General features: G+C 53.9%; 2 protein-coding genes across 5 annotated transcripts in view; one reads left to right on the top strand and one right to left on the bottom strand.

The window, feature by feature from the left end:
* Positions 1–19,112, top strand: part of B4GALNT3 (beta-1,4-N-acetyl-galactosaminyltransferase 3) — a 92,459-nt gene extending 73,347 nt beyond the window's left edge. Inside the window, exons 4-20 of the mRNA XM_059184452.1 lie at positions 1,287–1,382; positions 1,866–1,956; positions 2,376–2,476; positions 2,983–3,050; positions 4,736–4,814; positions 5,162–5,228; positions 6,957–7,100; positions 7,930–8,039; positions 9,051–9,151; positions 9,408–9,469; positions 10,139–10,919; positions 12,986–13,305; positions 13,957–14,110; positions 14,367–14,439; positions 14,849–15,002; positions 15,552–15,678; positions 16,870–19,112. Coding sequence (XP_059040435.1) covers positions 1,287–1,382; positions 1,866–1,956; positions 2,376–2,476; positions 2,983–3,050; positions 4,736–4,814; positions 5,162–5,228; positions 6,957–7,100; positions 7,930–8,039; positions 9,051–9,151; positions 9,408–9,469; positions 10,139–10,919; positions 12,986–13,305; positions 13,957–14,110; positions 14,367–14,439; positions 14,849–15,002; positions 15,552–15,678; positions 16,870–16,978 — 2,637 coding nt within the window. The 3' untranslated portion in view covers positions 16,979–19,112. The remainder of the gene's footprint in view (positions 1–1,286; positions 1,383–1,865; positions 1,957–2,375; positions 2,477–2,982; positions 3,051–4,735; positions 4,815–5,161; positions 5,229–6,956; positions 7,101–7,929; positions 8,040–9,050; positions 9,152–9,407; positions 9,470–10,138; positions 10,920–12,985; positions 13,306–13,956; positions 14,111–14,366; positions 14,440–14,848; positions 15,003–15,551; positions 15,679–16,869) is intronic.
* Positions 19,113–19,833: 721 nt separating this feature from the next.
* Positions 19,834–25,200, bottom strand: part of NINJ2 (ninjurin 2) — a 78,394-nt gene continuing 73,027 nt past the window's right edge. For all 4 annotated transcript variants that reach the window (XM_059184453.1, XM_059184454.1, XM_059184456.1 and 1 more), the window contains 3 exons: positions 21,429–21,660; positions 20,757–20,942; positions 19,834–20,227 (listed from right to left, as the gene is read on the bottom strand). In XM_059184453.1, coding sequence (XP_059040436.1) covers positions 20,776–20,942; positions 21,429–21,660 — 399 coding nt within the window. In that variant the 3' untranslated portion in view covers positions 19,834–20,227; positions 20,757–20,775. The remainder of the gene's footprint in view (positions 20,228–20,756; positions 20,943–21,428; positions 21,661–25,200) is intronic.

The raw sequence follows: 25,200 nt of genomic DNA, 5'->3' as shown, positions 1-25,200 counted from the left end.
CACATGCTCAGCTTTGACCAGGCCAGTGTGCCCAGGAAGTGCCAGGCTGCTGAAGGGACAGGGAGTGACAGGCTCTCCTGCTTCCTTTCTGGATCCAGCTGTGGGGTCCTGTTTCCTCTGAGGCCGCACCTCAGATCTTTGGCCTTGGTGTGCAAGACTTCTCCCCCCACCATCCGTTCCTCCAGATCTCTTGCTAAAGACCTTGTGCCACTTCCTTTTATCTGGGCTTCCAGTCTGGGTGTCCCTCCTCTGTTTTCCTCTGGGCAGCTCAGATTTTGGTATCTGATGGCCCACGTGGGGAGGGAAGGGCAGGGCCTGTTTGTATAGAGTAATTGAGGCCCCACCTCCCACAACCTGGAGATTAAGCTCTGGGGGAGGGGGAGGAGAAAATTGCTGAGATGGGGTAATCTGAAACTCTTTGTCAGGATAAATTGGGACAGGATCCCCAGGCTTCCCCTCCCCTCTCAAATTCCCAGCACTCCCACCCACTCACAGCGCTGGCTGTAAGGCCCTGTCTTGTGAAGGGGGCCCTCTGCTGCTGGCCTCTAAGCTGGGTCTCTGCCCCACGGATGACACAGCCAGGGAAGAGAGTGCATACATCCTTTGCTACTACCTTCCCAGGGCCCAAGTCCCAGGCACCTCAGTAGTTAATGCCAGGAGAGGCAGGAGAGTGAGAGCAAGAGAGAGAGGCTTCCAGCTCCTAAGGGAGCAGTCTGAGGTGGTCCTGCCCCTGCCGGATGGGCCACCCAAGGACCTCCTGCAGCGCTTTCCCAGCTGCTTCCCCACAAGGGAAGCCAGAAGCGTGAAGACTACTGGGTAGATAAGGTTTCACCAGCAGACAGCTGTGGAGCTTACTGTTAGGCAGAAGGGGAGGGGAGGAGAGCAAGTCTTAGCTGAAACCCCAGCCGGGCCCTCCTTGCAGTTCTCTCATCTTTGCCTTTCTCTTTTGGCTATTACTCCCCTTTGCCTGGAGAATCTACACCAGCCCCCTTCCTGCATGGAAAGAGCCAGTGCAGCGCCAGCGCGCATGCGCACACACACAAAGTATGGCCGAAAACACCCAGGCCTCAGGGCCGGGCAATGGGGATGAGGTTGGAGAAAGGCTGTGGGTGTGAGGCTGGGATGAGTCTGAAGTGAACCTTCAGTGACTAAAGGAACGCCAGGGCTGGGGCTGCAGGGACCTGGGTGTCGCCTCTCCACCCGGCCTCCTCCAGCTGCGGGGCAGCATGGGGCCGACCGGTTCCCGGGCGCGCACACTCACCTGCTTGCTTCTCTGCCCCGCACAGTTCCGGGGCCGCGCCAACCTGCATGTGTTTGAGGACTGGTGTGGCAGTTCCATTCAGCAGCTCAGGAGGAACCTCCACTTCCCACTGTACCCCCATGTGAGTGTTTGCTGGGCGCGCCTCTTTTCTGTCTCTTGCCCCACTCCTGTCTCTCATCTCCCTCAGTCTACTCTATTCTTCATCGGTCCTGGCTTCTTTCCTAGTTCATTTTCTTTCTTTTATATCTTAGGTCCTTTCTTCTTCTGCCTATGATTATTACTATTGCTCCCTTCCCAAGGATTCCTTTGAGTTCTCTGCCATCTTCTGCATCATTTTAGCTTTAGGCTCTCATTGTGGCTCATGATACAGGTTAGCCAGAGCCACCACATACAGTCGGGCTGGTTGTACACTGTACAAGGTCACATGGACAAAGAAGCAAGTGGGAGTGGAAATCTTGCCTACACGCCACTCACCAAGTCATGCCCTAGTCCCTTCTGTCTCCCTCCCCCTCCCCCGTCTTCTCACCAGCCCTGAATGGACCATTTTCTTCAGTTTCTTGTTCCCTCTTCTGGGTAATGGTTTCCCTCCCCTTTCTTGGCATAGATTCGCACCACCGTGAGGAAGCTGGCTGTGTCCCCAAAATGGACCAACTATGGCCTCCGCATCTTTGGCTACCTGCACCCCTTCACCGATGGTGAGGCCAGCCCCAAAGTCCCATCCTCCTGCTTCCTGCTCCAGGTTCTTTACGATACCCAGAGAACATAAGCCTGTAGCCAAGAAGTAAGTCCACACTAGGCTCCCTGGACCCTGTTAGTCCATCACTGGGGAGAGGGGAAATTTCGTCATGGCGAGGTCTCATCCAGTACCCCCACCAGCTCCCGCTTTCATTCTGATTTACAGAGTCTGGCATTAGCTTGTCTCTCCCTGTGAGTCTTCCCCATCTTCGTGGTGTCACCTAGGTTGAGGACCGCCCCCCAACTTTACAGAGAGGGAAGCCACAGCATCCAAGGCCCCTGAAGAGAATGTAATTGCTAAGACATAAAACAGGCCTTCAGTCCTGCATGCTAATGCCCTTCTTGCTCTCATCTGCAAACTCTCTCCCCCACTGCCCAGGAAAGATCCAGTTTGCCATTGCTGCAGATGACAACGCTGAGTTCTGGCTCAGCCGGGACGACCAGGTGTCAGGCCTTCAGCTGCTGGCCAGTGTGGGCAAGGTAGGGTCCGCCCAGCCCGGGAGCCAGGACATGGAAGAGGCACCTGCCCACATCAGGAAACCCTCATTACCCTTCGTCACTCTGGCGTGACAGCCAGGGAAAGGTGTAAAAAAGAAGCATCCTCCCTCTCAACATGCCCCATTTTACAAAAGGATAGAAAGAGTGTAAACTGGGGAGGAGTGAGGAGTTAGTCTGAGGCCACAGAAAGACCTCAGGAAGATTCATCTCTGGGCGGGAACTGGGCCACATCCGCCTTTTGGGTTCCAGTGTCCTTAGCAAGGTCCCAAGTATGCATGCCATGGGGCCTGAGTAGGAAGAGCACAGGTGCTTCTTGCCCTGGTCACCTGTCACTCCCCTCACCTCTCCTGTTTTCTTTCTCATCTTGCTCTTCTTTGCTCCCACATGTCTCCTCCCCATTCCTTCCTGTCTCTGCACTCCCCACCTCCTTTCCTTCATGTTTGTCCATCTTCCTCCTTCCGACTCTTCTCGCTCTCCTGCACCTCTAGACTGGAAAAGAGTGGACCGCCCCTGGAGAGTTTGGGAAATTTCGGAGCCAAATTTCTAAGCCAGTGAGGTGAGTTGGGAGTCTCGTGATGTTCTTGTGAGCGACAGAAAAAAACCAACGTACCTCAAGTGCTGAGGCCAAATCAGAGTCAGGGAAGCCATTCATACCCTCCCTGCTCTCCAGCCTTCCTTATCCCAGAGGTGCAGTGTGCCTAGGCACCCCATGCATTCTGAATAAATGAAGTCTTTGACTTAGAAACCATCTGGCCCATCCTTCCCCATTTTACAGATGGGAAAACTGAGACTCAGAGAGGGTGTGACTGGGTGAAGGTCACACAGCTATTTAGTGACACTCAGGACTAGAAAACAAAATAGGTCTCTTCTAGTCCTTGCCCTTCCCATTTGCTCCATCTCTGGAGATGCCCACAGGGGTACAGCCTGTACACTGGCTCTCTGCCTGTGCTGCGGAAAGTTCCTCACCGTTGTGATCCCTTGGGACACTGGAGGGAGACCAGGCCTTTCCCAGCCTGTAGTTGCTGGAATTGCTTTAACATGCTGGAAGGGGAACTTAGCCTAACTTCAGAGTGCCACCTGGTGGCCGGCACGCGCGCGCGCGCGCGCACACACACACACACACACACACACACACGCAAGAACACGCGTCGGCTTGATGGTGGTAGCCTTGAGGTCAGTAGCAGTAAGACAGTGTAGCTTGTGAAGAGCGGTTGCCGGGAGCCAGTCTCCGTGCTGAGCACTTTACTGGTAACTCCGCCTGGCAGCTGACCCTGTGGACACGGACATCCAAATCCCAGCTCTACCACCTACTACCCCAGTGATTTTGGGGCAAATGACCCAAGATTTCTGTGCCTCAGTGTTTTCCTCTATGAACAAGAATTTAGTGAGTTGGTATGCGTAAAGCACTTAGAACAGTGCCTGGCACATAGTAACAACTCTAAGCATTATTATTACAGATGGCCAGACTTGTAATAGTTCAACTTACGGTGTTTCAACTTGACAGTGGTGCAGAAGTGATATGCATTCAGTGGAAACTGTACTTCAGATTTTGAATTTGGAGCTTTTTTCAGGCCTGTGGTAAGGGATACAATAGTCTCTTGTGATGCCAGGCAGTGGCCGTGAGCCTCACTTCCCAGTCAGCTATGTGATTGATTGAGCACAGAGTCCACAACCGATATACTTATAACCATTCTATATGCATGCCACCATGCTGTTTTTCCATTTTCATTCAGTAACTGACATGGGGTATTCAGCACTTCGTTATAATTAGGATTTGTGTCAGATGGTCTTGCCCAGCTGCAGGCTAATGCCAAGTGTTCTGAGCGCGTTTAAGGTGGGCCAGGCTAAGCGATCATGTTCGGGAGGTGTATTAAATGCATTTTGACTAATAATATCCTCAGTTTACGATGAGTCTATCAGAACATAGGCCCATCGTAAGTTGAGGAAGATCTGTATATCCTTCGATTCTCCTGATTTCTCTGTGAAGTGTATACTGTTATTACCGCCACCTTACAGAAGAGAAAACTAAGGTCATGCTGTGAGTAAGAAGAAGTAGTGGGGACTCCAGGCCAGCATTAAAACCAAAGCTCCTGGAATGCCAGGAGCAGAGAGAAAAGGTCAAGGGGGTCTGGGGGTGGCAGGAGCAAGGTGGGAGCTGGTGTGGCCTGGCAGAAGAGTGGGTTACTGGGGTGACTGCAGGACCCAAGAAGATAGCCTTCTGTGTCTACTCTCTCTTGCCAGCCTGACGGCCTCCCAGAGATACTACTTTGAGGTTCTGCACAAACAGAACGATGAGGGCACAGATCATGTGGAAGTTGCGGTGAGAGCTCCATTTTTCCTGTCCCCCAGCTCAGCTCAGAACCACTCCTCACCCCTTGTCCCTTGAACCCTTTTCTAAATCCAGCTCTCTCCAGGGCACCCGGCTGGCTCAGTGAGTTAAAGCCTCTGCCTTCGGCTCAGGTCATGATCTCAGGGTCCTGGGATCAAGCCCCACGTTGGGCTCTCTGCTCGGCGGGGAGCCTGCTTCTCCCCCCGCCCCGCCTGCCTCTCTGCCTACTTGTGATCTCTCTCTGTCAAATAAATGAATAAAATATTAAAAAATCAAAAATAAATAAATAAATAAATCTAGCTCTCTCCAACCTGCATCTACCTTCTCTCCTCTTCCAGTGGCGACGGAATGACCCTGGAGCCAAGTTCACCATTATTGACTCCCCTTCTCTCTCCCTCTTCACAAGTGAGTAGACTCTGACCCTCCCCTGGAGACAGAGGCGAGCAGGTGCCAGCAGGTGGGGCTCAGTCTGCCGGGGGTGTTTGGTCAAGGGAGGGGTGGAGGCTAAAGCTCAAGGTGCTTGAAACGTAGGTGGAAAGGGGGTCCAGAACAAGGAACAGAACTTAAAGGGACCCTAAGTCAGAGATCCTTAACTTTCAAGGGTTAGTGACCACTTTGGAAGCTCGCTGAGACCTCATCCCCGAAAAAATGCACTTGTCCATGCACACACAATATTTTGTGTACAATTTCAGGGGCCTCCAGAGACCACGAGGCTCACTCCAGATGAAAAACCTCTGAGTGAGGCCAGTTTTCTGTTTCCCAGTTGAGGGTCCCGTGGTTCTTTGCAAAGCCATGACCAGCCATGAAGAAACTTTCTAGCTGCTTTAGATCTGTAGTAAATGAACTCTTCAGTTGTACTATGTATTGCTTATGACTTCCTATACATTTGCAGGCCCCACTGAGAAATCACCACCAGGCAGGTTGGGCCATGTGGGCCCAGGTATAGGAAGAGCAGGCAGGGCCCTAACCCCAAGGGAGGAAGGGAAAGCCAAGGAATGCTGGGAAGAGATTGGGAAGGCAGTGGGAAGTGTGTGAGAGACAAGAAGGCCAGGAAAGTATGGGTTCGCTGGACAGGGGCGGTGTGGCATGGGCCACACAGGTGGGAGGAGGTTGGTGGTGAACAAAGCTAGAGGCCACGAGGTCAAGGCAGAAGGGGCAGATTGTGAGCTGCTGAGTTGGTACAAGAAGAAGAAGGCAGAGCTGGAGTCCGCAAATGCAATGTGAAATGAGAAGAAAGAGGCCCATAGTAAAATTCAGGGAAGAAACCAGTAAGATGAGCCAGAGGTGACCGGCCCGGGGTATAGAGGGAGAGCTCCACCTGGAGCTGAAGACATGAATCCAGATGGTGGGGAGCAGCCAGTGCCGGGGTGGTTGGGAGACGGAGGAGGCCTGTCCCACTTGGAGGGGAGAATACTGGTCAGGGGCATAGGGGTAAGTGTGGGGGTTCCGGATGGGGGGGCGTTGAGGAGGAACAGGGCTGCAGAAAATGCGAGGGAGTGCCCTACAGTGGTCCACCTTTGCTGGCTCGTCTGTCTGAGACGTGGCATAACCTGGAGGCTGAGATTCCAAGATTCTCAGAGAGTCTTGATTCTGAGAGTCCAGATTCAGCTTTGCCCCCAACCAGTTTTGTGATCTTTGACAAGTAACTTAGGTTCTTGTTGCCGAAATTATTATCTGGTAAAGTAGGAAAACTTAATGAGTACCTAAGGCATATGGTGCTTATGGAGGTGAAATGACTTGATATTTATAAGATGCTTGGAACAGTGCCTGGCTGGTTATTTTGTAAGTTCTCTATACATGTTTGTGAGACAAAGGAAGCAGACTTACAATGACAGATTTCCGGCAGAAAGCAGTAACACTTTTGAGGAAGTGGTGTCTTTTCCCAGTTTACACAAAGCTCTGGTGTGTGGTAGCCATGGGGCCGGTAGAGTGGGTCTAGGGGAGATCAGCAGCCAAACTCCCAACTTGTGAGGGGGCAGGGCTAGAGGGAAGAGGGGTCACACACACCTCATACTGTCCCTGGAGTTGGGGGGCGGTTGGATACAGAAGCCTGGGCTCTGGTGGGCAGTAGTCTGGGTTCTAGGTTTACTCCAGGACTCACAGCTGCCTCTGTTCTTTCCTCCCTGAGCCCAGATGAGACAGTCCTAAGGATGGATGATGTGGGCCATATCCCTCAGACAGCAGCCAGCCATGTAGGCTCCCGAGACTCTCTTCCCAGAGAGGAGCTGCCCCTTGCAGACATGCTGCGGCCTGACCCTCGGGACACCCTCTATCGAGGTAAGACCTTGACCACACACTTCTCACCAGGTCTGGGGACCACACACTCAGGCCCATGGGTATTAGTAGAGGAGACTCTGCAGATTTGTCACTTCTACCACGGTATCCCAAAGTCAGAGAATCTTTGTTTTCCCTTAAGAGTGTAAAATATAATATGCATACAGAAAAGTACAAAAATATATATGCACAACTTTACAGTTACACAAATCATTACACATTAAACATTATGTAACCACCTCCCAGGACAGAAAGTAGAACTAGAGCCCAGAAATCCCCTGCGTGTCCCTTCACAATCACATATATCATAGTTTCCTAGTGGACCCCAACTCTTCTAATCCAATGAGAGAAGTGTGTTCCCACCAAGGTGTTGGAGTCATAAATTCTTGGGAGCATTTACATTTTAAAAGCTGAGAAAACCTCCCCAGCCCCCCTGCAACCCTCACAACTGAGAGGAAGTTCAGTTCTTGGCCCTGCACTAGGATGAGACTCGGTGGCCTCTTGGATGTTTGTGAATCTTTCCTGAGGCTAGCCCTGTACAGCAATCCCATGCCATGAACCAGGGATTGCGTCCGAATCCTTGGCCTTCAAGGCTCCTTGAACGCACCTGGCCGAGAAGAGTGGTGCCAGCCTTAGTTTGGCAACCTCAGCTGATGAACTTGGCCTCTGCCCATGGCTGCCATGAGTGAATTATAAAAAAGTGCCTGTTCAGAGCAGAGGCCTGCAGCCCCTGCCCCCCTACTCCCCCGCAGCCAAGAGGCTTTGTGCCTTGAAGCCACCCTGTTCCAGATTCCTGTCCCTACCCTCATGCCTCTTCCATTACTGTCCTCAGTGCCTCTGATCCCCAAGACTCATCTCCGCCACGTCCTGCCCGATTGTCCCTACAAACCCAGCTACCTGGTGGATGGGCTCCCCCTGCAGCGCTACCAGGGACTCCGCTTTGTAAGTCTTGAGGCTGGGCAGTGGGGGCAGAGTCAAGAGGGCTTGCGGCCTGGGGCTAAGAAAGAGAGGTGCTGGCCCTGACTCTTCCTCCTCCCCAGGCCACATAGCAGCAGACAGGATGGCCTCACAGGTCCATGGGCTGGGTGAACTTGCATTCCAAGTTGTCCATGGCCCGGTGGACCGCCCTATAAACTGCAAGAATGAATGGTTGGCCTTAGGAAGGCCTCCAGCTCCAGCTCTGCCACGGTGTTGAGGATGATGGGAAGTGGGTTGGCCTGAGGCTTCCTATGCTCTCGGCTGCTTGGGCCACACAACCCCGTCCTACCTGTGTCTGTCCTACTGGATGATCAGCCAGCAGTTCTTAAACTCATTGATGAGGCACCGAGGGATGTAAACTATGGAGCGAAGCTTAGTTCTAGAGAACCTATAGCCCGGGTGGAAACAGCAGAGGCAGAAGGCACACTATACATCCAGATCTAGAAATGATTTGGGTGCTCGAGGCTGGAAGAGGTGACCAGGACTCATCCTCTGGGTCATAGAATGGGTGGGCTCTAACTTGGAATTTGGTTGGTGGCATTGCCTGAAGCTATAAGGAGGGCAGGAAGCAGTGGGGTGGGTAACAGAAGGAGGTTGTTCCAGGGCCCTGGAAGGTTGCAGTAAAGGCCTCGAGGCAGCAGGAGAGGGTGAGTTGGCAGGAGGAGGAGAGAATGGTACTGGCTACGACTAGGCAGAAGGAGCTAGGATGGGAGGGGAGGGGCGTGTGCACTGGGGAGCTTGAGTTGGGTTGCATTTTGTCCAGAGAGCCCGGGAGAGGAGCCCTGAAGAGTAGAAGGAAATCCTGGTCTGTGGAACAAATGTTTTCTTCTGGAGCTCAAAGCAGCCCTTTTCCCCTCACCAAGGTTAGGGCCCTTAGAGCCCTGTGTGGTCCTGGTGAGGCTCAGGCTTAACCCTGCTGGCTGATTTCTTACTGAGATCCCACCCTCTCATTCCTGCTACTTTCTCTGCCTCCAGGTGCATCTGTCCTTCGTTTACCCCAATGACTATACCCGTCTGAGCCACATGGAGACCCATAATAAATGCTTCTACCAGGAAAACTCGTACTACCAGGATAGGTGAGCAAGAGAATGGCCTTACAGAGGGGCTCTCCAGGAGCCGGGAGAGCTGCCTGGACTAGAGGGGCCACAAATGCCCTTCTAGCCTGAGGAGTCTTGGCCCTTCCCAGGCATGCCACACACTCACAGACGCACACACACTCTTGCCCTCCAGTGTGGGGCATGACTCCATGCTTTTGTTGACGCTCCCTGCAGAGCCTCACACGGCAGCCTGCGGGGCGCTGGGTGCCAGTCTGCCTCTCCCTTCCTTCTGCAGGTTCAGCTTCCAGGAGTACATCAAGATTGACCAGCCAGAGAAGCAGGGGCCAGAGCAGCCAGGTACAGTGTGACCGCTGAGGCTTCCAGGTCAGGCAGGGAGGGATGAGCATGGTCTGTTTCTAGAGGAAGTTCAGACCAGGCCAGCCCTGTCCCTGACGAGCTTAAAATCTGACCCACATAGCCCCTCCCCTACACCCAAAGGAGTAGAGAGTGGCACTCCTTCCTTCTCCATCCCACGCACATGTGGAAAGTGATACTGTTTTTAACAACGTGCTGTGGTCAGTTGGAGGAGAATTAGAGCCCCAGAGGAGATTACTTGGAGTGCTGGAGGGATTGCTCTCGCTGGCGTGTCACTGGGAAAGTTATGCTGCAGAGAAACACTGTCAACCTGTGGCCTCCCTTCTGGAGGGATTAGGGCATGCCAGGAGCCATTTGTTGGGTCCCGTGTGCCAGGCACCTGCTAGGCACTTTGGGTATTTTATATCACTCCATCTTCACAACAGCCCTGTGGAAGATGCATGATTATTCCCTTTATGCAGAGGAAGAAACTGGGATTGGTGGAGGTGGGTAACTTGCCCAAGGTCCCACAGTAAGCCAGTGGCGGAGCCCAGGTGCAATCCCCATCTGACACTCAGTGTCTCATTCATAGGATCAACTGCTTCTTGTATATCTTGTTTGGGAAAGGCTAGGAACTCTGATGTGAGCAATGGTTGTTATTATTAACAACAGGCTTTGAGGAAAGCCTTCTAGAAGAATCCCAGTATGGAGAAGCGCCAGAAGAGACCCTTGCCTCCAATGTTCAGGATGCCAGGATGCCAGAGGGAAGACAAGTGCCTACCTTTCCTCCTGGGCAGGATGTCACTGACTACCACCTCCGGAAACTCCTGGCTCAGCCCCGGGAGGGTCTGCTGGCACCCTTTTCTAAGCAGAACTCCACAGCTCCCTTCCCTGCAAGGACTAGCGATGTCCTAGTCCAGCAGCCAGAAAAGAGGGAGCGAAGACCCAGCCCTGAGCCCAGCCAGGATCCATCTTACTCTCAAAAGTGGCTCCCAGGGCATCTGGCAGGGAAACTGCCTCCTGTCAAGGGGCCCAGGCCCACTAGTGACAGTCCCAGGAAAACTCTAGGGCAGTCCCAGTGGCTGAATCAAGTTGAGACATACATCGCAGAGCAGAGGAGGGGAGACAGGATGGAGCCCCTAGCCCCTAGGAGGGGTTGGCATGGCAAGGAAGACGTCGTGGTTGCTGCAGGCCAGGAAGGACAGGTGGAAGGAGAAGAAGAGGGGGAAGAAGAGGAAGAGGATATGAGTGAGGTGTTCGAGTACGTGCCCGTGTTTGATCCAGTGGTAAACTGGGACCAGACCTTCAGTGCTCGGAACCTTGACTTCCAAGCCCTGCGGACCGACTGGATCGATCTGAACTGTAACACGTCTGGCAACCTGCTGCTTCCGGAGCAGGAGGCTCTCGAGGTCACACGGGTCTTCTTGAAGAAGCTCAACCAGAGGAGCCGGGGGTAAGGTAAAGGGCTTTTCTGGGACTGGGGCTGGGGCACACCAGCCGTCTAGCCTGGGAGGCAGGAACCTTGGGGTAGTCGCCTGTTCCCCGGCTACAGGCTCCCTGGATGATCACACACTTGGGACCCCTTATTCCTGAGAATGAGCTCTACCTGTCAGGTCTTTGTCTAGCCTTGGGCAAGGTTCTCACATCCCTTGGTACCTGGCCTAGGACATGTGTTGAGCACTGGGAAGATGGGGTCCCCTTTCTCAGGGAAGGAGCTAGTAGCAAAGAGATAAAACAGACAAAACTGAGTCTAAGAGAGTAAGACCCTAGGTGTGGGCCAGAAGGGAGTGCGAGAGCGCAAAGCAGGGCCTGACTTCCTTGGTTTTGCATTCATTTGCTTAACCAATCAACATTCTTATAATTGAGACACGATTCGCGTAACATTTAACTCCCCATATTAGAGTGTACGGCTTTAGAGTGTACAGTTTGGTGGTTTTTAGGCTCATTCATAATATTGTGCAACCATCACCACTATCTGATTCCAGATGTTTTCATCACTTTTCAAAAGGACTCCTGCACGTGTTAGCATTACTTCCATTTCTCCCTTCTCTTGGGCTATAGCAATCACTACCTGACTTTCTCCCGCTATAGATTGACCTGTAAAAATCATTTCATGCAAATGGAGTTAAATTTCAGGTAAATGGAATATGTGACCTTTTGTCTCTAGCTTCTTTCACTTAGCAAAACTTTTTCAAGGCTTCTGGTTGCAGAAGGTATTGAGCGCTTCGTTCCTTGGTACTGCTGCATAATATTCCGCATATTGTTGGTTAACATCCGGGTTGCTTCCACTTTGGGCTGTTAGGAACACAATGGTGCTCTGAACAGTCATGTGTAATTGTTTTGCACGAACAGGTTTTTAGCTCTCTTAGGGGTATACCTAGGAATAGAATTGCTGAGTCATAAAACTCTGTGTTTAACATTTTGAGAAACTGCGGATCTCTTTTCCAAATCAGCTGCATGGTTCTACATTCCCAACAGCTGTGTTAATTTCTTGTGTCAGTGCTAGTTGTTTTCCTTTCTTGAAAATAGCCATCCTGATGGGTGCGAAATGGTATCACATGGCGGTTTTGATTTACATTTCCCTAGTGGATTAATGATACTGAGCTAACCAGTCAGTAGTTTTCTTTCTTTTTTTTTTTTTAAATTTTTAAAGATTTTATTTATTTATTTGACAGAGAGAGATCACAAGTAGGCATAGAGGCAGGCAGAGAGAGAGAGAAGAGGAAGCAGGCTCCCTGCTGAGCAGAGAGCCCAATGCGGGACTCGATCCCAGGACCCTGAGATCACGACCTGAGCCGAAGGCAGCAGCTTAACCCACTGAGCCACCCAGGTGCCCCAGTCAGTAGTTTTCTAATAACCCATCCTATGTTATGGACTGTAAATGAGCAGAGTACTTTATTGATGAGGGTCAGTTTCTGAAGGAAATATTCACCTTATATATTTAGGATCTTAGAGTTAATAACGATCTTTAGAGATCATCCCAGGTCAATGGGTGCATGTTTTTTTAAAATTTGACAGAGATCACAAGCAGGCAGAGAGGCAGGCAGAGAGAGAGAGGGGGAAGTAGCCTCCTGGCTGAGCAGAGAGCCCAATGAGGGGCTCGATCCCAGGACCCTGAGATCACAACCTGAGCTGAAGGCAGAGGCTTTAACCCACTGAGCCACCCAGGTGCCCCAATGGGTGCGTTTTTAAAGATGAGGCAGTGAACAGTAGCAATTAAACATCTGGTGGAAGCATCTTAATTGATTAATTATTTTCTATTATTTATTTATTTATTTATTTATTATTTTTTTTAAACTAAACTCTGTACCCAACGTGGGTCTTGAACTCACAACCCTGAAATCAAAAGTCACGTGCTCTACTGATTGATCCAGCCAGGTGCCCCTGCATCTTAGCTAATGGCAATACTAGAACAAAAAACAGGGTCCCCTGACATCTGACCTCACAGGCTTCTGCTTACCATGTTACCCCTGACAGTGGGGAAAGAGTTACTCAAGCTGCCCACCCTTTCTGCCACAGAAAGTACCAGCTACAGCGCATCGTGAATGTGGAGAAGCGCCAGGACCAGCTACGCGGGGGTCGCTACCTCCTGGAGCTTGAGCTGCTGGAACAAGGCCAGCGCCCAGTGCGGCTCTCCGAGTATGTGTCTACACGAGGCTGGCAGGGCATCGATCCAGCTGGTGGGGAAGAGGTCGAGGCCCGGAACCTGCAGGGCCTGGTTTGGGGCTCAAACAACCGCCGGAGACATGTCTTGAGTGTCCGGGCCCCGGAGCCCAAACTGTGTTGGCCCCAGGGCTTCTCCTGGAATCACCGAGCCGTGGTCCACTTCGTTGTGCCTGGTGAGCCTCATGCTGAGCCCGGCCATTATCAGCAGAGAGGGGATCCTAAAATTCACCGTGAGCACCCAGGTGTCTGCTCACTGGTGTGATCTTACAAGAACCTGTGGGAGAGGCCACTTGACAGTCGAGGACCTGAGGTCACATGGCTGAGTGTTGTGGTTGGCAAAGATGCTGACTAGCAGGCCAGGTGCTCCCTGTTGCTCCAGATTTCAGGGTGGGGTGCGATCATGGCCACGTCATTGTACCGGGGCTTGCAGCTGCTCTGGGAACAAGACATAGAGTGGCTTAGCTGGTATCTGTAGTGGGAAAGGGGAGCAGGGAACAGAAAGGAGAGCAAGGGTGCTACTAGGACGGGCAGATGACGGGGTCCGAGTGTGAGAGCACAGTCCGGTTACTACGAGAGAGCTGAGGACGAGCCCCTGTCCCAGGACTTCCCATAGGACTCTGCCTGGAGGCTCTGTGGGAGGCAGGGTGCAGAGGCCCCGTTCACGGGTCAGCTCCCCCTCTGCCTCCGCCCCCACCTCCCTGCTGCATTGCCGATGGGTCTGTAGTGGCGGAGGTCCACTGGGGCCCTGACTCGTGCAGGAGCTGGCAGTGGGGCTGCCGTTCTCGGTGTTACCGCCTCTTTCTCCCTTTTGCCCACTGTGGTAGTAAAGAACCAGGCGCGCTGGGTGCAGCAGTTCATCAGAGACATGGAAAAGCTGTTTCAGGCCACCGGTGACCCACACTTCAATATCATCATCACTGACTATAGCAGTGAGGACATGGACGTCGAGATGGCCCTAAAGAGGTCCAAGCTGCGAAGGTGAGGGGGCTCCCCCGCTGGAGCCCAGCCTGAACCACCCGCTTTCTAGAGTCCCAAGACTGCTGGGTGCTGGGCAGAGCCTGAAGTCCCAGCTGGCTTTCCTGAGTCCCAGTGTCTGGCTTTCTCCAGATGACTCACCTGGGTATGATCCCACCCTAGGAGCCACATCCTCTTCCTCCGGGCCCACTGGTGTCCTCCGGGGACCACTGCCGCCGAGCCTCATACTCTGCCCCTCTTTCCTCTCCTCTCCCTGCAGCTACCAGTATATGAAGCTGAGTGGAAACTTCGAGCGCTCAGCTGGGCTTCAGGCTGGCATAGACCTGGTGAAGGTAATATCCTGGGAGGGGCCTGGGAGACACGGTTACAGACTGGTTAAGAGATGGAGACATCTGGGATGTGTGAGGCAGTCAGCCCCTCAGGGAGGAAGGAATGAGGACCCGGGAGGTCCTCTCTGTTCTGCTGCAGGGCGGGTGGTGGGCGAGACTGAGCAACTGACAGTGGAGCATTTGTCCGGAGGCCTTGCGGTCCAGAAAGGAGGAAGGGGAGGTGTCAGAATTCATTCTCTGACTCTGAAAACTGTGTACTTGGTGCCCAGTACCGTGGCAGTCTGGCACCAACAGTTTGGTGGAAGTTTGTCCAGCATTTGAGTGGGAAGGAGCCTGAGGATTGTCCTCGGGAGTGGCCTGACCCTCCGCCCTGGTCTGTGGGCTCTGCTGAGCCTCCCCCATCTGTCTTCAGGACCCGCACAGCATCATCTTCCTCTGTGACCTCCATATCCACTTCCCAGCCGGAGTCATCGATACCATCCGGAAGCACTGTGTGGAGGGCAAGATGGCCTTCGCCCCCATAGTGATGAGGCTGCATTGCGGAGCCACCCCGCAATGGCCTGAGGGTGAGCCCTGCCTTGGGCTGGGGTGGGTAGGCGAGCCCTCTCTGGCCTTGGTTCTTTATCCCAGAGCTAGAAACATCCGTGTCTACCATGGCGGTCTCCCTCCTGTTCCTCCTGCCCACTGGACAGCCCACCCTAGGAGCACCCGCAACAGCAGCAGTGATGAGCATTTCCTCCCCATTTTCCCTTCTTTCAGTCATCAGATACCTACTCTGTGCCAGATTCTGTGCCCTCTGCACATAGAGAAACGGGAAGACAGGCTGCCTGCTTCTGGGAGGAAAACAGACAAGGAAAGCATGTTCGGCTGTGTCTTCAGTGGCTGCCATTGCGAGATCCTGTTTTAGGGCCTGTAGTCACCCTCCTGTAGGACCGCAGTTTTGGCCGGACCCTGAATCTGAGTGTGGGCAGGGACTTGTTTGCATGAGAGTTTTCAGCGTCAGGCACCTACGTCCCCTGTCTTTCAGAGAAGGCTCTGGGAGTACAGCCCAGCAGCCTTCCTTGCTTCCTCCTGGTCCCTGGCTCATCTCACAGGGGCTTCTTGTCTGGCCACAGGTTACTGGGAGGTGAATGGGTTTGGACTGCTCGGCATCTACAAGTCAGACCTGGACAGAATCGGCGGCATGAACACCAAGGAATTCCGAGACCGCTGGGGCGGGGAAGACTGGGAGCTGCTGGACCGGTGACTGAGGGAGGAGGGTGTCTGAGAGGGACTGCGGGGAGAGAACAGGGCTAGATCAGCCGAGGCTGGGGCCATCGGGCAGCAGATTCCTCATCTCTGGGCTCAGAGCAAGCCCTGCCCCTCGCCAGGGGTCCTATTACTCGCCTAGCCAAGACTCAGTCTCTGTGTCTATTAGAAGGAGGATGATACTGCCTTCACCTGTGTCACAAGGTTGGCGTGGAGATTAGAGTGCATGGTGAGCTGTCAGGATAAAGTAGCTCGCGAGCTGTGTGCTTGTAAATGCTGATGCTCTCAGCCCCGGTGTTCTCCGGATCGGAGCCTTCCTCCTCTGCACCACTGCCCGGTGGGGAAGCTGAGGCTGGGAATGGACAAAAGAGACAGATGAAGGGTCAGGAAAGACTTGGGGCCAACGTAAGAGACATTAAGGCCATTAAAGGGCAGTAAGATAATCCAGGACGTCCTGGGGCTCTGGAAGCCTGGGAGAAGGGAGTTTCAGGGAGCAAGAAATAGTCCCTGGGAAGAAGAAAGGAGAACACGGGACAGACCACAGACTTGGGAAGCAGTAGCAGGGTTGAGGCAGGCACAGGTGGGCCAGGACCCCACTGTAGGGTGGTGAGGGCGCGGAAGCTGTGTTAGCAGGAGAGTCCTCTTTCAAGAAGTTTGTTTTTTTAAAAAAATTTGCTGCCACGCTGCCTGGCTGGCTCAGTAGAGAGAGCACACACAGGTCTTGATCTTGGGGTCATGAGTTCGAGCCCCACATTGGGTGTAGAGGTTTTTTAATAAATAAAAGTTACAGAAGAAGGAGAGGAATTTGTTGCCAAGAGATGGGGAGGGAAAGAGGATAATACCTTGAGATTTGGATTGAAGGGAGGAGGCGGAGGAGAGAAAGGGAGAGAGACGTCAAAGGAAGAAAGGACCAGGGTTGGCTGTGTATCACTCTCTCTTAAAGGAGGAAAAGACTGGCAGACTGAGACTCTGAAAGGTGACATGCTTTATAAGATATGGGGCTGGGATTCAGACCTAGGCTGGCTGGCTCCCAACTGCAGCCTCCTCCCACGTCCTGTGGGGAGGAAACAGGAAGACAGGGAGCAGGGGTGACGTAGGCAGGGGAAGTGGGGTCCTCAGGGGCCTGGGCCTCTCCCCACTTGCCTCTGGTGCTTCTGTTGCTCACCCTGCCCCTCCCTCATTCAGGATCCTCCAAGCGGGCCTGGAAGTGGAACGTCTCTCCCTCAGGAATTTCTTCCATCACTTCCATTCCAAGCGAGGCATGTGGAACCGCCGCCAGATGAAGATGCCGTGATCCCAAGGGGTGGCCCGCTGGACTGACTGCTTCCTGCTCCTTGACTTGTGCTGGCTCCCCAGTGCCCCTGCTCGCCGCTGGGGGGTGGGGAAGGGGGGCAGAAGCCATGGCTGAGCCCCGAGAGGCCTCAGAGCTAACACCGTCACCACCCAGAGCTGTTGCCTCACGCAGACAGCTGCCAAGGCCCCTCTCTCTACCCTCGGGGTCTCTGAAGGGAGGACCTTGGGAGAAGGACCGAGAGGGGCCGTTCACTCAGTTGACAGAGATGGACTGGCCTCTGGGAAAGGCAGCACAGTGCAGCCAAGGAAGGAAAGACCTGTTTGAGCGCTGCTGACCTATCCGTGAGGTGCATTCCAGCACCCCCCACCAGGCTCCTCCTGGGGAGCAGTGACCATGACCTGGAAGCTCTTCTCTTGGACATATTCTATTGGGGTTTTTATTTTTTCTAACAGAAAACCAAAACTGTACCTGTCCAGACCCAGCCTTGACTGTGAGAGAGGGATGGAGTCATGCATTTAGGGCATGTCCCAGCTTGCATACCTCAGACCCACTTCTGTGTAGCGCGACGTGTCCTTCAAGTCCTTGGTCTGGCAGCTGATTTATAACCAGAGGAGCTGGCACAGTGTGGATCCGTTCTCAGCTCTACCCCGGCTGTGCTTTCCAGAGACGTGCACATCTCTCCCGGGGAGCCACAGAACAGCTGGCCGCCAATTAGGGCATTAACCTTCTCCTCTGGGTGGTGCTAACTCCAGCCCAGCACAGACTGGCATCATCATGGTGCCTCAGCGGGGTCGGGAGACAGAGGGCTGGTGGACCGTGGACCCGTCATTCCTGGGTGTCTGGTGTAGAGGTGGTGCCAGACAGGCACGGTGGAGAAGGAGGGAAGAGAAGCCCCCGGCCTGGCCCTGCCCGGCCTGGCCTGCCTGCAGGCTGAAGCTTTGAGGAGACCATGGAGCAGAGAGGAAAGAGGATGGAGATGTAACAAAGCCCTGGGCTTAGACGGGAAGAGGGAGTGGACATCCAGCAGGAGGGGGAGAAAGGGAAGTGGAAAATCGGAGTTCCCCACAGTCCTGATCCCGAACAGACTTGGCCTCCTTCAGGGAGATCCCCAGTCCTGGCCTGCCGGGAAGAAGAGGAAGGGGTATGGACAAAGTGGAGGAACAGGGACCAGGGTGTGGAGGGGCAGGGCCATGGGCTTGGGGAGGTAAGGGCATCGCCCTGAGATCTCTTCCTCAAATTGGAGAAGAGTGGGGCCAGGAGGAACTGAAGAGTGGAGCCATTTCAGGAAGCTAGCCCTTGGCCTTTGTAATCTCTGGCTGCCCTTTCTCACACCTGCTGATCATACATTTAGTCTTGCACTAAAAGTCCTCAGGTGCCTTCAGGGCTGGGGATTTTTCTGCTGCTGCTGCTGCCTCTGCCGCCGCCGCTGGTTTGACCAGTGGTGCATTGGACACTGGCTCTGGCACTCCCGTCCATGGAAGGAGGGGAGCCCGGGGCTCGCTGCTGTGAGGAAGGGCTCGTGGGGCTGCCGCGGGTCACAGGAGGCCAGGCTGCTGAGCCCAGGCTCCATTCTGTGGTAGAGTCCTAGTCACAGCTTTCAGAGCTCCAGGGTCTACCTGGTGGGCCCTGCATTCACCAAGAGCACACGCTTGGCATTAAGGAGAATCAAGCCTTGAGAACCTTCTGGAGGTTGAAGAGAGTTTCATCCTCCTCTAAAAAATCAGGAAGGACAAAACTTTCCAATTAATGGGCTGTGGCTTCTGGATGCCATTCCTGCCCCTTGGGCCCTGGCTTTTCACACGGCCCTTGCTCAGGCCTACTGCCTTTGGGAAAGGGCTATATGGAATAGGTAGAGCTCCAGTTAGCTGGCTGGGGTGGGCAGCTTGCTTTCTGGGGCCACCCTTGGGCGTGGCACTGGTAGGCCTGAGCCAACCGAGACAGCTCTGCTGCCTCCATGCTTTTAAAGACAGGAGCCAGCCCCGCCTGCCCTGCCCTCCCCTGCCCTGCTCACGACCCCCTCTGACTCTGGCCAGTGCCTTTCCTTCAATGTTTGTTACCTCCACACCATCTGCCTTAAGGGGGAGGGCCCCTACTCTGTAGGGAAATGTGTCGGGTTGGGGGGGAGGGAGGGAAGTGATTAAATACAGCATCTTCTTAGAAAACCAAGTGGCTCATGTGTTCTTCTCATCCCCCATCAAGATGGGAGAGGGCTGGGCTGAGGGGCTAGGGGGCACTTCTCCGTCCTTCAGTCGTCAGGATGCTCCCACACCACCCTCCACTGTTCACCATCAGTTTGGTCTTGCCCTGTGGGGAGCTGCCTGAGTTCACTGTCTGAGAGCGGACTGGGCATTTTCTGCTCAGCAAGTTAGTGGGAGATTGGTGGTTTCAGTAGAGAAGGGCTACCCTGGGGGACGTCCCCCTGGATGGACGCCCTGGAGGACGAAGGCTAGATGCAGGCCAGGATGGCTCGGCGAAAATAGCAGACACTCTAAAAATCATTCCTGTGTGAGGTATGATACCTGGTTGGGTCTTTACAGGTACAAATTTACTGTCCTCATTCTGTTTGGCTAAGGCAAAGATCAAAATGAGTTTGTATGCCTTAAGCACATGCCTAAGGGAAGGTGCTAATTTGAAAGCTATAACAGGTTTTCAAAAAGGATTGTGCATAAACATGGATCAATCCAGAACTAAGTAATCTGCCATTGATGTAGCAGATGGTAATTAGCCCAAGGTATGTGGGGCCAGAAAAGCTGACTCAGAGCAGGACCCAGAGAAGAGGGAGTCGAGCCCTTACCAGAACACAGCTGGAGAGGGCATCCAGAGACTAGCCCAGAGGCATAAAGATTGACTCAGAGTGCATTTACAGAAAACTTTATAGATAGAGATCATTCCATTTTACAAAAGGGGAGAACTTGGCCTGGAGCAGAGGGAATGGATAGGATGGAGGAAAGGAATGAGGTGGAGTAAGAAGTCCTGAAGCCGGGCGGGCTTGGCCTTAGGTAGACACGCCTCAGGTGCAGGAGATACTACCAGAAAGAAAGGTCGGCAGTACCCCATTCTGAGCTCAGGACTCCAGCCCAAGATGGGATTCACTCAGACCAGTGAAAGAGCACATCTTTATTCAGATGCTCTTGGTGGGGAGGAAGGGCACCTCCATTGCCCTTCTCAAGCTCTCCCAGGGGCTATGGAAAGGGCCCCTCAGCCTAGCAGAGTGGGTAGGAGAGGCGGAAGCTGTTCCAGACCTAGGACCTGTAGGGGGAAGCAGAGACGAGACGGTGAGGAGGGCAGGCCAGACCAGCGGTCCTCAGATTTACTGTGCACACAATTCCCCTAGCAAACTTTTCCAAACACAGGCGCTCATTCAGGAGATCTGAAGTGGGGCTGGAGATCCCACATGTCCCGCAACCTTCCAGCTGGTGTTGTTGTTGGTCCATTGACCCCAGTTTGAGCAACAGGGACTGCTGGGCAGTGCCAGAGAGGCATCCTATACGGCATCTTTCCTCTTGCCAGAGGGGCAGAGCCAAGCACTAACCACACTGCCTCCCATCCATCCCAGGCTCTAGAAAAACCCCAGCTTGACCGCTGAGGAAGATTCCCCTGTTAGCAGCAGGAGGGGCCTTTCTGGGCCCCAATCCAAGTGCTCTCAGACCCCCTCCTGCCTCAGATCTATCTTTTCCCTGGTCCTTGAAAGGATCTCACTCTTACCCCAAATCCCCAGAGCCGGGAGAAGGGTCATTTGGAACTCTTGGACCCGGGGGAACCTCTCCTCCTCTCTCACCTGGGTCCCAAGGCTGTGTTCAGAGAGGATTCCTTGAGGTCCTGGCAGCCAGGGAGCCTGTCTTGTGTACCCCGAAGGCTGTAATGAAGACATTGATGACGACCGTGATGGCGACCAGGCTGGTGGCGGTGTTGTTGAGCTGGTTAACCTGGCCCTGCTTTCCTACCTCATTGAGGTTCCAACGTGCTGCGGACCAAGTGGAGAGCTAAGGGTCAGTGTGAGTTCACAGCCCAAAACCTCTCCCGCAGCATCCACTAGAGGCCAGAGAAAGTCTGGCACCGTGGAGATCCGTGTGGCAAAAAGCAAGGGAGGTGGTAGGCATTGGGCTGTGCCTCCTTCCCCCTCACTGGGATTTGGAAACTTCCACTGGGTCTTATAAGTGGGACACACGCTCACACTAAAGGCCATAAGGACCTCTGCCACAAGTAAGGGAAGAGAGTCGTTTAGCAGGTATCGTGGAGGGACCACTATGTGGAAGACCAGGAGGCAGGACAGGGACCTGCTCTCACTGTGTAGGAGTTGTTAGCTGGGTGTTAGCTGTGGAGGGCTACCACCAGCTTAGCCAATGGTTGGGATGTTGGCGTGCCAGAGTAGGGGAGGCTCAGGGAGGCAGTCGGGGATTTTCTTCCCACTAGAGGGCCCTGAGGCCCCCTCCAGGCCTGGGATCCTCACCAATGACCACGAGGAGGATTCCAATGGCCACCTGCAGGAGCAGAGAAACGCTGATGAGGGTGACGAGGGTGGTGTAGTAGTGGGAGGCCGGTCCCTGCTCCAGCACCGCTTTCAGCCGCGTGGTGTTGGACATGAAGAGGGCCACGTCCAGCATGCTCTCTGCCATGCTCTTCTTGGTGGCATAGTGGTTCAGGTTGATGGGCTGGCTCCTCCGGGGGTTGGGGTTCCCAGGCTGTAACAGAGAAAGCGCAGGCTGACCCGGGACTCTCCCGCAGGGAAGCCACTGAGAGACTGGAAGGAGGAGAGAGGTTCTCAAGCTTTCTCTAACTGGTGGGAAGCTGAGGACAAGTAACAGCCTGCTCAGTTCTGCGGCCTGAAAGAGTGAGGAGTTGGACTAGAAAGGACCTTTGAAATGATGGCACGTTGTCATTTATGGTCCCCAAGGGTCTCCCCACTTCTATCTGAGGAAGGGCGAGGGGCGGTGGTGAGTTCTCAGCTGCTTCTGAGATGTTGCACCATCATTTCATTGTCTATTTTGTCCGAGCCGGCACTTGGGCCCCTCTCTTTCCCTCTGAGAGGAAGGCATCTCAAAAACGACAGGAGGAGCTCTGAGGCTCCCGTGGAATGGGAATGGCACCTCTGCTCACATAATGCTGTGGCCCCAAGGGAGGGTGCACGGCTTAGCACATGGGTCATGAGCTGTACCTGGGTCCCACTCAACTCTGTGGCCAAGGGCGCTGAGGCCACAGCTGTGCTCGTCAGAATGCATGTCTGGCTGTGTGTATGGACATGCATGGCAATGCGTACTAGTGAAAAGAGCCTCATTTAATTTAAAAAAAAATTTTTTTGCTAGGAGTTATTGACATAATTTACCCTTGATTTGACTTTGAAAAATAAAGCTCATGTTCCCAAGATGTCACCCACTCTGAAAGATGGAGTAACGAGACAGAACATACGGACGGGGCCTCAGGGTTGGGCCCAGAAATTCAGACGGGTTGCTGCAGGCAATCTGTGGTCACCACGAGAACTTGGGTATGTTTTCGGAAAGTTAATTCAGGAGTGGTACCCAGGGTGGGTTGGCCTGGGAGGGCCCGGAAGCAGGGAAACCCATTGAAAGATTATGGTCTGATTTGGGGTCCCGGTGACAAGGAACTGAACCAGAGCAAATGAGAGAGGAGAGGAGAGGGGGGGTTAGGAAGATGTCACAGACTGGAGGTAGGGAAACTGACCCCGCAGATGACCACAGAGGTGATATATTGAGTGTGTGGATGTGTGTGTGTGGGGTGGATGGATGGGTAGTTGGGTGGATGGGGCAGGTCTCAGAGGGTTCTGGAAGCTCCTTCTGGATGCTAGACTTGTCTGGAGCCAGCTGGCCTGGTTGATTAGGACCAGGGATGCCAAGACCAGGACTCAAAGCTACAGCCTGTGGCTCTGGCCCATTTGTTACAGATCTGTTCAGGGTACAAAAACACTTACTAAGTGACAGAGTCTGTGGAGCAGTCCTCAGGCCTCTCCACTGCTCAAAGTGCTTCTGACTGGGGAAAAACTGCGAGTGCGTCTTCCCAGCCCATGGATTTTCCTGTGGGCCATGTCTACTCTTCCTCTCCTTATCCTACCCTCCAGGGTGCCCGGTAGCCACAAGCTTTGCACTTTCTGTTCCCTCCGCAGCTGGCTCTCAATCTGAGATCTGAGAAACTTCAAAATTACTGTGAAAGCCTCAGGGGAGACCCACTTCTTTTAAAATTGCCTATGAACACAGAGGACAAAAGCTTAAACCCAACACGGATCTAGTGCTGTGTTCTGAGCTTTGCCCAAAAAGTGGGTGAGGGGTTGGGGGATAAAAAGATAAAAAGGGGTTGGGGGATAAAAAGGTTTACTCGGGGACACAAAGATCTCCCCAAGCTTTAACAAAAAATACTGCTATCTCTAAGTTTTCACAGAGCTGCGAGGCTTCTGTGGTTAAATGGCTCTAAGAAAGCCATTTCACAGAGGATGTATGAGTCAGAGGAGGGTGCGGGCCTATCTTTCCCCCTCTAACCTGCTTTTATTTTGATGTGTGCTAATTCCGGGCTACTTTCTACCTAAGGATGCTTTTCCAGTGTCTGGTCAGGTGGCAGTGGGCACGTCTGCCCCCTTGAAGCCCCAGAAGGCTCCCGATCCCCAGAGTGTCCACATGGTGGCGTACGAGGTCCAAAGAAGTTCCTGGAGGCACCCCGGCAGCGCCGGCGCCGGGACGGTGTTTCTCCCCTGAGGAATCTGCGGGCAGCGCGGGACCCGCCCGGAGCCCGGAGCCCTCGGGGGCCCAGAACGGGGAGCCGGGTTCACAAGTCTGGATGGGCTAACCCCAAAGTCACCAAACACGTGTGTGAAATGAGAGCTCAAGGAAAGACCAATACTGATAGGGCCCGGGTGGGAGGGGTTGGGGTGGGGTGGGGTGGGGGAAGCACAGAGTGTCCCCTCCCCCACTCCCCACCCTCCCGCCCCCCAGAGGGACCTCTAGCCCAAGCTGCAGCCTGAGGGGTGGTGTGAGAGGGGAGTTGCTTTGAGACTCTGGAAAAGTTGCTTTGAAAAGGGTCCCCTCAAGGTAACATCTTTAAAAAGCAGGACAGTCCTTCTTGGCTGGTTCAGGTGCAGAGGCAGAGGAATGTATGAAATGACCTGACGGCCCTCGCTTACAGTTTGAGGATTCAACTGGATGAACCCCCAAATCCTGCGGGACGCCACCCTTTTTTCCCACAGCCCGGAGTCCAGGAGCAACCCCGCGAAGGGTCAGGGTTAAAGAGGAGGGTGGGGGCGGTGCAGGGCGGCCTGGCCAGGCCCGAGGAGCTGGCCCTTTAAGGCTGGGCCTTGGCTGGCTGGGAACAAAGACCCGGGAATGTGGGCTGGGCCGGCCTGCAGAGCCACCCAGCGTGAGTCATTATATTTCTTGGGACTTGGGAATCCCTGGCTCTTGCCTCCTCAGTCCTCTGGCCCTAGCCCTAGCCCCCTCCCCAAGCAGCCCCTGGCCCCCTGCTGCAACCTCCGAGGCGGGGCTGCCCCGAGCCCCGCATTACCTCCACCCAGCTCCACTGGGCCCCTTTCCTCTGGCTCCTTAGCACAGGGCCAGGGCCTGGGGGTTAGGGCTCCCGGCCTTGGGGCCCAGTTCTGCCTCGAGGCTTGGCACTTTGGGCCTCAGTTTCCGCCGCTATTACAGAAGAGGAAAATCCCATCTCTGGAGCTGGGGAGGCTATGGGGAGACAGAACTCATTCTATCTTTGTTTCTTCCCAAAGAAAAGAGAAAACTCCAAGCTCTTCTCATGTTTTCCTTCAGTCTGAAAATTCTCAGTGACTTTTAGTGACCCTCAGTATCTTCTGTCTTATTCCAGCCCACCCCACTCAACCTGAGGACAGGCCCAGGAGGTGGGCAAACTGGGAAAATTATGCAGCAGACCGAACCAGAGATTACAAAATCCCTGCTTAAAATGCAGAGACCTGTGGGAAAGGCACCCCATCAAAATCAGGCCGAAGACACCTGAACGCCAGGAGAATGGGGGTTGGTAGGAAGTTGGAACAGGGGTGGGTGTGGGGACAGATGGGGTTAGATCCAGAGTCCCATGCTGGAGCACCACGGGGGTCTGGGCACCAAGAGGACATGGATTTGCTGACCCAGGTGGGATGGAGCAGGGAGGCTTGGGGGTCAGCCCAGATCCACTCCATAATTTTCCCAGTTTGCCCACCTCCTGGGCCTGCCTTAGCACAATCACATCCTCTCGCTTCCTTGTCCTCCCCTCTT

The sequence above is a fragment of the Mustela lutreola genome, chromosome 8 (assembly GCF_030435805.1).
Source record: "Mustela lutreola isolate mMusLut2 chromosome 8, mMusLut2.pri, whole genome shotgun sequence".
NCBI lineage: Eukaryota > Metazoa > Chordata > Mammalia > Carnivora > Mustelidae > Mustela > Mustela lutreola.
Note: the sequence above shows the minus strand (reverse complement) of the source record. Positions and strands in the feature narration are given on the sequence as shown.